Genomic DNA, 14,294 nt, shown 5'->3' with positions numbered 1-14,294 from the left:
TTCTATGACTAACAACAAGTGAGTGTAGCCTTTCTGCATTTTATGTTCCTCCTGCTTGTGAATATTGTGGAAAAAAGGGAAGAAATTGTGCTGACTCCTTTAAGCGTAGTCTGAAGATTTAATTATAATCGTTCTACACAATCTCACCTGAAAAGGAATATCAGAGTAGAAGAAGAGGGAGAAGAAATGGCTGGTTTTCAGGTAAGTGTGTCCCAATTAAGGGGTTGTGTCCACTCTTTCTCCTAGAAAGTCATGTAGAACCTCAATTTTTTGAACTTGTAAACCTTTACTTCTTTACTTCTGATGTATATGCCTAAAAAGTTTTGTAACTACATGTTTTTTCTTTCTTCTTATGATAGTCAAGGAGCTCTGGAATATCCTTCCTCCCTATATAACAGAACCTGCTCTATATTCTCTCCTACAAGCTTCTTACTACAATAATCAAGTTTCATAAGAACTGTATGACATGTAATATTGAAAATGTTCCCATTGTGACAGGTCAAGATGGAATAGTGTGAATGTCTGAGATTCGTCCTGGGGATGGGATAGAGTCTTTGGAGTTGAGTGAGGAAGGGAAACATGTACTCTCAATGTATGATCTGGATGCTTCATTAGCTCTACATAAAATATCCTTAGGAAAATTTCGAAAGAAAATAGCATTGATTGAAAAGAATAACCACAAAATTATGGAGAAAAACGAAACTAGAAGAGTTGCTCTGTATGATGCTAAACTATTTAGATACATTATTAAAGACAACAAAATATAGGAAGTATCAGTATCTGAAATTTGCATAAATTGATGATTCTTCATGGTTACATATTGTTGGCCACTACCATCCCAGCAGTGATTTGTGTCCTCCTCTTTGCAACGATGCCTAACACCAATTTGTGCAGCTAAAGTTATGTTAATTTCATTCACTTGCTTAAGATGCTCTCTGACAGATTCATCCAATATAAAGTTAATTGTTTTTTTTCTTTATTGTTAAGTGTCTTGTGGAGATTTACTGACTGATGTGCATGAGGCATCACATTAAATCCGGAAGCTCTAATTTATTCTTATACATTGCTTTGAAAAATGAGGGCTATTCTCTGTGTTCTGTTCAGATGAACTGAGATAAATTCAAAGTCTACCACTTATTGGATATTGACAATATACTCTCCTTAGGCAAGCAGCATTGTTATCAGTAGTTATATTATGTGACAGGCAGAGATTCAGACTACACCCCAGATCTACTGAATCAGAGCCTGCTTTAAAAAAAAAAAATCTCCAGTTCTTTATTGTACTGATCAAAATTATGTGATACTTTCTAAATCTCTGTTTCCCTATGTGAGAAATATGCACAATTTACTGATATGATGTAAATATAACACCCATAAATTTATATTTCTGTACTGAGGCCTTTAATTTTGTATTAAATACTTTATCCTCTAAAGCAGAATCATATGCACACAGTTTCATACATCTTTTCTGATCCTCATTCGTGTGAATAAGAGAATATGTTCAAGAATATCAATATGCTAAAAAATATCTCATTGGATAATTCTAGTCACTCATATGTCAGAAAAAGTTCTCATAACTCATTTTCCTTGTAGTCAAATGAATAACTCTCTCTATGGCCACTTGGGAAATATGTGTCTTTTTACAGGAGATGGTGACATTCCAGGATTTGGCTGTAGAATTCTCTCCAGAAGAGTGGGCATGCCTTGACAATGCTCAGAGGAATTTGTATAGGGATGTGATGTTGGAGAACTATGGAAACCTGGTCTCACTTGGTGAGGATCACTTATGTACAGAATTCCTATTCCACATTAAGGCCATTAGTATATTTTTGTAGATAGTTCCTTAAAAGTATCAACTTTACATGAATGAATTTTATATCCATGCTTTTACAGAAAATTGGAAGATTGTTGTTGTGTAAAATAAAATCAGTAGATGTCTCATGTTACGTTGAACCTTACCCTTTCTTGGAGTGATATGTATATTTCACACTAGATTAGTAGTTACACTAGAAATCAGGGTATATAATTGTTGCCTGCACCTTAGAATAGAATTTCCACCTTTTATTTATTTAGTGCTAGTGGGAATTGGTGCCCTCATCATAAATTAGAAATAATTTTTTATCATTCTACAGGGTGTGTGAGAAAACAATATGTTGCAAATGAATTTTATAGAATTTTCTGTAATGTTGTGTTTACTAAGGATAGTACTGCATTAGTAATTGGAAAGTCTTCAGTAAGAGTCATGTGAAATTTTTCTAATGAAACAGGTTTTGCTGTCTCAAAGCCAGAGCTGATTGCATGTCTGGAGCAAAGGATAGAGCCCTGGATTATGAAGAAAGAGGAAACAATAGTTAAATATCCAGGTAGGTGAGATTCAGTGAAGCACATAACTAATGTCAGAGAGGTATATCTCAAAGAGGAAGGCAGATATTTAAAAGTGGCTTGGAATATTCTGTTCAGTTGGAAATGATTTTTAGAAGCCTGTGTACGTTGCTCTTTATCTTCCAGAAGGAAATCTTTTGTCCCAGGCTCTTTAACTCTCTAAGAATTCTACCCATGAAGTGATCATCCTTAGAAGTCAGTGAGAGCCATACTTCTTGTGATAGCTTATAAGGGACTACATTATCTATTAGCATTGCTAATAGATGGGACTATCTGTGCAGGCGGAGTTTATGAGTTATGGGACTATCTGTGCATATTTTGAAGACCACGACATTAAACCATCTTTTGACAGGGTTTTGCTCTCCTGCCATTTCTTGACTACAGTGGCTGATCATAGCTCACTGCAAACTCAAACATCTGGGCTCCAGGGATCCTAAAACCTCTGTCTTCCAAGTAGCTAGAACTATGGGTATGAATTATCATGGCCAGCCATTATTTTTCATTATTATTATTATCTGGTAAAAATGGAATCTCCTTATGTTGCTAGGGCTGGTATAAAATCCTGGCCTCAAGTGATCCTTCTTGCTTGGCCTCCAAAAGTGCTGGGATTATACGTGTGATCCTCCATGCCCAGCTCCCTGTTTTAAGTTCCTTTTGATGCGTCATTTCTGAAATGTGTAAAGGGGAACAGTGGGGATATTTGGATTTGTTTCTGTAATACCAGAAACCCTAGGGACAGATAGTCATATTTTCTGCATCATGATTTCCAATTCTAAGTTTTCAGAGGAAAGTCTACAGAAAGTGAGGCTCACTAACTTTGTACAAATGCATAGCCTCTGCCTAAATGTAAGAAAATCTAATGTTATTTCACTTCTAACTAATCTTTTTCTAGTATAAGAGTAAATTTTCAACTTTATTATAGTCAAATACCAAAACTATAATATAGTTTATTTTGCACTCTCACCCTATAGAATTCCAAAATAATCTGTCTCATTCAGTGCTTCACATACATGAATATATTTATATTCCCAATTGATTCACACTATTTTGATAACTTATATTCCATAATTTCCCCCTGTTTAGTAGCATCAGAATTGTGCCATTCATATGTGTGTATGTGTGCATATATTTCTGTGTATGGGATGTTTAATGGGTGGAAGTTTCCACAAATAAGAATTGTATAACTGTATATATTTATTGTACACACTGTAGTGATCAGATGTGTGTATAAATAGTAAAACAATATAATAAAGGGCATAAACTATTCCATCATCTCACATATTTACCATTTAATTATACTGAGAAAATTTATTAATAGAGAGGTCTATGGTCTTAACAAATTTTAAGCATATAAAACATTATTAATAACCCTAATCATGTTGCCATACAATAGATCTCCAAGATCTATTCATCTTATAACTAAAAGATTTTACTCTTAAACATCTCCTCATTTTTCCTGACTCTACACCCTGGAAACCACTGTTGTACTCTTTATTTTTGTAAATTCAACTTTTTAAAAATAATTATCCATAGCAGTATTTATCTTTCTGGGAATGGCTGATTTTACTTAGCATAATGCCTACTATGTCCATCTATGTTGTTGAAATGGCAGGATATTTATCATTTTCATGTCTTAGTAATATTATATGGTATGTGTTTGTGCAGTCATTTTTTAATCTATTCATCAAAGCAGGCATTTAGTTTGTTTCCATTTTCTTGGAAAATGTGCATAATGGTGCGATATATATGGGGTGCAAAATCTTCTTCAGATACTGATATTACATGGTTATAGGTAGAATTGGTGAATGATAAGGCAGTTGTGTTATTTATATTTTTAACAAATCTCTATGACAACACTATCCATTTACAATCAGTAACAGTCTATAGGGATTGATTTCCTGTACACTCTTGTCCTCACATGTTATGTCTCTTGTTTCAAACATTAGCCATTTAACACTTGTGCGGTGATCCCTTATCATAGTTTTCATTTGTGTTTACATGATGTTTTGGTTATGCTGTGTTACTCTTCATGTTTCCTGTTGAAAACTGGTATGTTTTCTTTGAAAATAATCTACATAAACTTTTGCTTATTTTTAAGTGGGTGATGACATTGTTTTGCATTTGAAAAATATGAGTTTCCTATATATTTTGGGTGTTAACATTTTATACAATATAAACATTGAAAATATTTTCCCCCATCCTATATATTTTCTTATTTTGTTTTTTTCCTTGCTGTGCAGAGGATTTTAAGTTTGATGCAGCCAAAATTGTTCATATTTTGGTCCAGTGCTTATTGTGTCATATCCAAAAAAAAGATAATTGCAAGTCTTAGGTCAAGGTTTTCTCATATTTCTCCTTTTCTTTATACAATTTTTCTAAGATATATTACAGTTTTATATCTTCCATTTAAATCTTTATTACATATGGAGTTACATTTTGGGTGTCATATAAGAAAAAAATAGTCTGCTTTTATTCATTAGTTTTTGGGTATCCAGTTTTCAAGCACCAAGCATTGAAGAGCCATACTTTCTGCATTGTGCATTACTAGTGCCCACATAAATGTTACTTGACCTTATATGTTTTGGTTTATTTCTGAGTTCTCCATTCTCTCCCATTGTTATTTGTGTTGGATTTTAGGCACATATTTAGCTGTTTTTATTACTCCCACCTTAAAATTTATTTTGAAATCTGAAAGTGTGATGCTGGAACCTTTTTTCTTCTTTCTAATTATGTATAGGGTTCATCAATGGTGTTTGTGAGATCATATAAATATTAGAATTTTTGGTTAATACTGTCAAGTAATGCCCCTGGAATTTTGATAGGGAGTGCATTGAATGTATACATTCTTTTGGATAATGTATTTCTATTTCCTCATGTCATCTTCAATTTCTTTTATTAATATCATAGAGTAGTCAGTGTAAGAGGTTTTTTTAACCAAATGTTAATTTTTTTTTCTCAGAAATCTATTATCTTGATGGTATTGTACATGAGAGTATTTTCCTTTTTTATTGTGTACTTTATTGGTGTATAGAAAAGAAACTGATATCTGTATGTAAATTTTACATCCCGTGACTTAAGTGGGGGTTTTATTACTTTTAAAGCTTTCTTCCTATCTTCTTTATTGTTCTTCATATATATGATAATGTCATCTGCAAATAGTGTTATTTTTATTTTTTCCTTTCTAATTTGAGTGGATCTGGTCATGTTATTGCCTAATTTTTCTGCTTAGGTCTTGTACTAATTTGATAAAATAGAAGCATTAAGAGAGGTTACACATTAACCTTATATTGGTATCTGTGCATATGAAGGATTAAATAGCTTTCCCAGATTTTATAAACTGGTTTTGGAAGGTAAAGATTTTTTTCTTTTGAGTATTTGGGCTAAAGGAATCTCCACTGGGTTTACAATGAAGAGTTTCTGTAGCTAGGTCACAAGGCTGCCCCTTGTTCTGCAGTGGAGTCTGCATCTGGTGGGCCAGTTCCAAAGGGCTTGGATAGTTTCCAATCCTCTCTTGTTTCTGGGTAAACTGGTTGCCTTCAGGATTAGGATGTGTATGCCACATACTAGGGTATGGTTGTGCATTTCAGTCTGCATATTTTAGGGCTGATACTATATGTGTTGCTGAGTGTGGCTCCCAACGAGTACCTTGGAAGAGTCCCTGCAGGTCGCTGTGTGGATCTATGCACTGAAAGAACTGGACATGGACTATAGTTCAGACTGCTGTAACAGAGTCACAGTTCTGCTTTACAGATGATAGCAAGACCAAGTTATTCAAGTCTGCCTCCATGGCTGCAGATAGCTGTGTCTCTCCCAAAGTCTCTGGATGAGAAACACCACTCCAACTTTGTCACAGGGAACCATTGGAGACTGCATATCTAAGATGGTTGACCCATGTTGCAGTCTGTATTCAGGACAATGGGTCCTTAAGTTTGTCAGCTGGATGAGAGCCTGAATATTCTAAATCACCTTCCCAGATCTATGGTTCCACTAGAGTTTAATGACCTTCCATTTAAGTCCCCAAATTCAGATAATTGTAATTTTCCATGGATGGCTGTCAAATTTTTTTGTTCTTTGGGGGAAAAACAAGTGCATCCTTCTTTACCCACCATAGAGCTGATTTTGATTCCTCATATATTTTAAATTTGTGATCTGTTCTATTTCAATTTTTTTGTAATTTTTAGAATCAAAGGCTCAGAATAACATGGCAGCATTTCCCTTTCTATACATTCTCACCATATGTATGTATTTGCATAGGCTTTTATTTACTTTTAAGTTCTCAATGTAATGCATGTGAGATGGTAAATCATTGTGATATTGTTTTGATTTCTCTATAGTTTAATAATTTTTAGGATGCTTTCAAATTATGTTTGTCCATTAGTATATCTTCCTTGCAGAAATGCCAGAACAATCTATTGTCCATTTATTAGTCAAACTATTCACCATTGTTTTTGAATTTTAATCATTTTTTACTTATTCACCATGTTAACTTCAATCAAATATTTGATTTGCATCTATTTTTACCCATTTAAAAGGAGGCATTTTTACTCTACTAAGTTTTTCCTTTCTGCAAAAAAATTTGAAGTGTGATACAATCCCATTTTTCTTCTCTTCCTTTTTCTTTATTATGCATTTCATGTTACATCTACTAAAACAGTGTCAGGATCTTAACAATTTTAAATCATCTGACCATTGAGCATGAATGCATTAAAGAATGTGTTTAATTTTGACATATTTTTGTATTAGCCAGTTTATATTGTGCTTTTGATTTCTAGTTCCACTTCAATTTTGTCAAAAAATATATGTTGTATGATTTTAGGGTTCTTCAACTTGATAAGACTTAAGTGTCCTAATAGCATTTACCATGTATGATTGAAACCATAGTGTATTCTGCTGCTTTTGACTGCAGACCTCCTTAAATGTCTTTTACATCTAACTAGTCTATAATGTCTTTCCCATTATCTGTTTTCTTATTTATCTTCTGTCAAATTTTTGTATTCATCATTGAAATCATATATATGAGGCATAGCCTTATATATTCATCATTGAAATAATCACATATCATGCAAAGCCCTGATATATAATATATATTTTAAAAATATCTAACCTAAAATGTGTACATTACATGTATATCATCTGTCTATGTGTGTTCTGTGCTATAGATTTCTCCTAAATGACCGATTTTGTCATTATAAAAGTCTTTGTCTCTTCTGATGGTTTTTGACTTAAAGTGTATTTTCTTTAATTATGGCCACAATATCGTCTTCCTATTATTTATGTAGTGTTTTTTACATTACTTTCAACCATTTGACTTTTTAGAGCTTTTAAAGGAAGGATTTTGTAGGTGGCATATTGTAGAGTTCTGTTTGTTTTTATACATACATTCATCTTATTTTTCATTTGAGAGACTAAACCATTTACATTTAATGAAACTTCTGAAGGAAAAGTTTGCTGTTTCTATTATTCAAAAACTGAAATTGAGAATTTGAAAGGAATTGCATTTAATCTGTAGATCAATCTGGATATCTTCACAACATTAGGTCTTCTTCTGTTGAAGAAGAACGTATTCAAGAGTGTGTTGTTTATTTTCCTCCTTATATAGTTTAAATTTGTGATCTGTTGTATTTCAATTTTTATAATTTTTAAAATCAAAGGTTCAGAATAACATAGCAGCATTTTAGTTTCTCTACATTCTCACCATATGTATATATCTGCATATGCTTTTATTTATTTAAAAGTTATCAATGTAATGGATGTGAGGTGATATCTCATTGTGATTTTGTTTTGCATGTATCTAAAGATTAACAACTTTTAGGTTGCTTTCAAATTATGTTTGGCTATTAATATATCTTCTTTGCAGAAATGCCAGATCAATCTATTGTCCATTAGTTAGTCAAGTTATTCACTTTTGTTTTAGAATTTTAACCATTGTTCATTTATTCACGATGTTAACTTCAATCAAATATGTGATTTGCATCTATTTAACCCATTTTGTAGGAGGCATTCTTACTCCACTAAGTTTTTCCTTTGTGCAGAAAATTTGAAGAATGATAGAATCCCATTTTTCTTCTCTTCCTTTTTCTTGATTATGCATTTGATGGTACATCTGCTAAAACACTGCCAGGACCAATATCATGATATTTCCTTTATATTTTCTCTAAGAGTTTTATACATGTATTTCTAATGTTTTAATATTTAATTTATTTAAGATATATTCTATATAGTGCAAGGGAAGGTACCAACATCATTTATTTTCTCTCAGAAATATTCAATTTTCTACAACATTCGTTGAAGTGACTCTTCTTTTTCATTGCATGGTCATTCCAATCTTCAGGAACCTAAGTTTTGTCATGGATACAAAGGTTTATTTCTGGGTTCTCCATTCTGTTGTTTCATCTCATTGTTTGTCTTTGTGGCAGTAGCTCATTTTTTCATTCCTGTAGATTTGTTTTCATATCAAGAAGTGCTATTCCTCCTTGTTTGTATTTCTAAAACAGTCTGGCTATTTATTGTTCCAATACACTTTAGAATTTATTTTTATATTTCTTTAAAAGAAGTATGATAGGAGTATTATAGACATTGATTAAATTTGTATGTCACTGTGGATAGTATTGACATCTTAACTTTTTAAAATCATCTGACCATTGAGCATGAATGCATTAAAGAGTGTGTTTAATTTTGACATATTTTTGTTTTAGCCAGTTTCAGTTGTGCTTTTGATTTCTAGTTCCACTTCATTTATGTCAAAAAATATATGTTGTATGTTTTTAGGTTTCTTCAACTTCATGAGACTTAATTGTCCTAACAGCATTTAGCATGAATGATTGAAACTATAGTGTATTCTGCTGCTTTTTACTGAAGAGCTCTGTAAACATCTTTGACATCTAACTGGTCTACAAATTTTTCCCATTATCTGATTTCTTATTTATCTTCTGTGAAATTTTTGTATTCACCATTGAAAGTGAGGTCTTGCAGTCTCTATAACTAGTGTGTTACTAGGTGTTTCTTGCCACACTTCTGTCCATACTTTTGTTCATATTTTCTTAATATATTTAGAAGCCCTGATATATATTTTTAAAACCTCTATGCTAAAATATGTACATTCCATGTATATTATCTAAGTGTATTCTGTGCCATAGATTTCTCCTAAATGAGCCATTTTGTCCTTATAAAAGTCTTTGTCACTTTCGAAGGTTTTTGACTTAAAGTGTATTGTCTTTAATTATGGCCAAAATATCCTCCTTTTATTTTTTATGTAGATTTTTTTTACAATTACTTTCAACCAGTTTGACTTTTTAGAGGTAAAGGAAGGCTTTTGTAGGTGGCATATTGTAGGGTTCTGTTTGTATTTATTGATACGTTCATCTTATTTTTCATTAGAGAGTCTAAACAACTTATATTTAATGCAACTTCTAAAGGAAGAGTTTGTTTTTTTTTTATTATTCAAAAACTAAAACTGAGAATTTGAAAGGAATTGCATTTAATCTGTAGATCAATTTGGACATCTTCACAACATTAGGTCTACTTCCCTTGAAGAAGAACATACTCAGGAGTATGTTGTTTATTTTCCTATATTTGTGAATTTTTCTATGTTTCTTCTATAATTCATTTTCAGTTTCATTTCATTCTAGTCAAAAATTAAAGTGTGTAAAATTTCAACTTTCTAAAATTGGGTAAGAGTTGTGGCTGAACAGGTAGTTTTTTAGGAAGAATGTTTTGTGAGCTATCAAGAAGATTGTATATTCTGCAATTATTGTATAGAGTGTTTCCAATACATCTATTAGGTCTAATTGCTCTATAGTGTTTTCAAATTTTTTGTTTTCTTATTAATAATTTGACTGGCTTTATTATTGTTGAAAGTGGAATATCAAAATATCCTGTTTTGCTGTCCATTCCTTGCTTCAATTATGTCAATGCTATTTAAAATATATTTGAAAATATTGATGTGAGATAAAGATAGATATTATATATATGTATTATTTTCATAAGCCCTCAGTCAATGACCATTTTTTATATTTAATGCCCTCGTTTGTCTCTTGTGACAGTTTTGACTTAAACTAATATTTTAAAACTTATAATGTTTTTCACTTCAAAATAATATGCCTAATATAATTTTGAACTCCACTGTTCTTAGATACTAAATGTTTTCCTAATATATCTTGCTATATTCTGCTAGTTTTAGTCTATTTTCTTACCAGGTATGAAGTCATGTCGCTTTAGATGGAATAGAGTTGGATTTTTAAAATCCCTTTATTTAACTGTGCCTTCTGACTGGAAACACTAGTACATAAATATTTACATAATTTTCTCAAAGAAAGGATTTACAATTTTTATAATGTTAATTGTTTCATATGACTTTTGTCACTATCTTTTCTTTCTTTCCTCTCCTTCTGTCCTGCATTGTACCTCACTGATTATTAGTGACATATTTTGTTTCTTGCCTAGCTTTCTTTTTTTATCTCTATAAACATTTTTTTCTGATATTCACTGTGAAAACTATGAAAAATCTTTTGAACTTGCAACTTATGTTAAATGGATAACTACTTAACTTCGGTTGCATACAAAAATCCTTAATCTTTATCTCTGCCCTCACCTTTATGATATTGATGTCAATAATTACATCTCTTTATATTGTATACAAATTAACATAAGGAAATAATATTTTTTATTTTTCCTTTCATATTTTATAGCATAATTAAATATTTTGCACCAACATTATGATAATGCAGAATTTTATTATTGATATGTGCATAGTTTTCCCATAGAGTTATGTAGTTCTCCTGGGAGATAGAAACCAGCCTTTGGAAAGGCTATAAATAAACAGACGTGTGGACATGTGCCTATAGTTTCTTTCTCTTTACATAGAAAATCCAGGACATGGGATTTTTCTACTAAAGTGATAACTCAGTATCAGCATGGAGGAAGGGCTATGGTGGGTAAATGCAACAAAGTTTCCTTCCCCTTCCATGTGGTTTTTGGGGTTATTCTAATTTGGGTTTCTATGAACAATTACCAGTTATTATTGCTAAAAGAATCATGGTTGTCAGTATATTTTTAAGGTCATACATCTATGATGGAAGTAATACCGTGGTATTCTATTGTGCTTTATTGCTAATGTGCTTTCTACAGTTTTATATATTCAAACTGTGAAGTATATTCACCTGAATATACTAGTCTAGTTAGTGAGATACTTTTTTATTTTTATTTCTTTCAGAACTTTCTTCCCATTGCTCCAAAGACCTATTGCCAGAGCAGGGCATAAAAGGCCCATTTCAGAAATCAATACTGAGACTATATGGAAGCTGTGGCCTTGAAAATGTACACTTAAAAAGAGAATGGGATTTTGTGGTTGAGTGTAAGAAGCAGAAAGTATGTTCTGATGGTCTTATCCAATGTCTGTCAAGTTGCCATAGAAAAATCTTCAAATGTTATAAATGTATAAAAGTCTTTAGTAAATCATCAAATCTAAATAGACAGAAGACAAGACATACTGGAGAAAAAAGATTCAAACTTAATGAATATGGCGAAATTTTTAATCACATCTCTAATGTATCTGGACATAGGAAATTTCATATGACAGAGAAATTCTACAAGTGTGAAAAATGTGGAAAATCCTTTAACTGTTGCTCCAAACTTATTATACATAGGAGAATTCACACTGGAGAGAAGCCCTACAAATGTGAAGAATGTGGCAAAGCCTTTAACCAGTTTTCAATACTTACTCAACATAAAAGAATCCATAGTGGAGAGAAACCCTACAAATGTGAAGAATGTGGCAAAGTCTTTACCCGGTGTACAAATCTTACTCTACATAAAATAATTCATATGGGAGAGAAACCCTACAAATGTGAAGAATGTGGAAAAGCCTTTACCCAGTACACATACCTTACTGAACATAAAAGAATTCATACAGGAGATAAACCCTACAAATGTAAGGAATGTGGTAAATCCTTTACCCAGTCATCAACCCTTACTCAACATAAAAGGATCCATACTGGAGAGAAACCCTACAAATGTGAAGAATGTGGCAAAGCCTTTACCTGGTGTACAAACCTTACTCTACATAAAAGAATTCATATGGGAGAGAAAACCTACAAATGTGAAGAATGTGGCAAAGCCTTTACCCAGAGCACACACCTTACTCAACATAAAAGAATCCATAGTGGAGAGAAACCCTACAAATGTGAAGAATGTGGCAAAGCCTTTACCTGGTGTACAAATCTTACTGTACATAAAATAATTCATATGGGAGAGAAACCCTACAAATGTGAAGAATGTGGAAAAGCCTTTACCCAGTACACATACCTTACTGAACATAAAAGAATTCATACAGGAGATAAACCCTACAAATGTAAGGAATGTGGTAAATCCTTTACCCAGTCATCAACCCTTACTCAACATAAAAGGATCCATACTGGAGAGAAACCCTACAAATGTGAAGAATGTGGCAAAGCCTTTACCCAGTGCACACACCTTTGTCAACATAAAATGACCCATACTAGAGAGAAACCCTACAAATGTGAAGAATGTGGCAAAGCTTTTGCCTGGTGTACAAAACTTTCTGTACATAAAAGAATTCATATGGGACAGAAACCATACAAATGTGAAGAATGTGGCAAAGCATTTACCCAGTGCACAAACCTTATTCAACATAAAAGAATCCATACTGGAGAGAAACCCTACAAATGTGAAGAATGTGGCAAAGCCTTTACCCGGTGCACACACCTTACTCAACATAAAAGAATCCATAGTGGAGAGAAACCCTACAAATGCGAGGAATGTGGCAAAGCCTTTACACAATCCTCAACCCTTACTCAACATAAAAGAATCCATACTGGAGAGAAACCCTACAAATGTGAAGCATGTGGCAAAGCCTTTACCCACTCCTCAAACCTTACTCAACATAAAAGAATTCATACTGGAGAAAAACCCTGAAAATGTGAAGAATGTGGCAAAGCCTTTACCTGGCTAAGAGACCTCACTCTGCATAAATGAATCCATACAGGAGAGAAACCATACAAATGTGAGGAATGTGGCAAAACATTGTCCCAGTGCTCACACCTTAATCTACATAAAAGAATTCATATCAGAGAAAAATTCTACATATGTGGATATTGTAGCAAAATCTTTAATAACTGCTCACATCTTAATCAACATCAAAGAAATCATACTAGATAAAAGTTAGATAAATGTAATGTTTATGAAAGTGCTTTCCCAAAGTATTAGCCTTAAAATGCACAACAGTACTTAAAGTAAACTATAATAATGTAGAGAGCGACAATAGCTTTAGTTATAACAGATATCTTATCGGACATGGGAGAACGTACACTGAAAGAAATGCTCCAATATTTTATCTAACATTGCTCAACATCACAAAAATTTTAAGGAATAGAAATCTTACAAATATAATGAATGTGAAAATATATTTATGCAAAAGTTATACCTTAGAGATCAACAAAGAATTGATACTTAAAACTACAAACAGGCCGGGCGCTGTGGCTCACGCCTGTAATCCTAGCTCTTGGGAGGCCGAGGCGGGCGGATTGCTCAAGGTCAGGAGTTCAAAACCAGCCTGAGCGAGACCCCGTCTCTACTATAAATAGAAAGAAATTAATTGGCCAACTGATATATATATAAAAAATTAGCCGGGCATGGTGGCGCATGCCTGTAGTCCCAGCTACCCGGGAGGCTGAGGCAGAAGGATCACTCGAGCCCAGGAGTTTGAGGTTGCTGTGAGCTAGGCTGACGCCACGGCACTCACTCTAGCCCGGGCAACAAAGTGAGACTCTGTCTCAAAAAAAAAAAAAAAAAAAAAAAAAAAAAAAAAAAAAAAAACTACAAACAGATATAATAAATTTCAGAACGCACTTAATCAAGAATCAAGTCTAAACAGATATCAGAGGACTCACAGAGCA

The 14,294-nt window shown here is 32.9% G+C and overlaps 1 protein-coding gene across 1 annotated transcript in view; it reads left to right on the top strand.

Moving 5' to 3' along the window:
• The window catches only part of LOC142865692 (uncharacterized), a 51,913-nt gene extending 38,530 nt beyond the window's left edge, over positions 1-13,383 (top strand). Inside the window, 2 exon segments of the mRNA XM_075998886.1 lie at positions 11,960-12,823; positions 12,989-13,383. Coding sequence (XP_075855001.1) covers positions 11,960-12,823; positions 12,989-13,314 — 1,190 coding nt within the window. The 3' untranslated portion in view covers positions 13,315-13,383.
• The last annotated feature ends 911 nt before the right edge of the window (positions 13,384-14,294 follow it).

Source organism: Microcebus murinus, chromosome 31 (genome assembly GCF_040939455.1).
Source record: "Microcebus murinus isolate Inina chromosome 31, M.murinus_Inina_mat1.0, whole genome shotgun sequence".
NCBI classification, from domain to species: domain Eukaryota; kingdom Metazoa; phylum Chordata; class Mammalia; order Primates; family Cheirogaleidae; genus Microcebus; species Microcebus murinus.
Note: the sequence above shows the minus strand (reverse complement) of the source record. Positions and strands in the feature narration are given on the sequence as shown.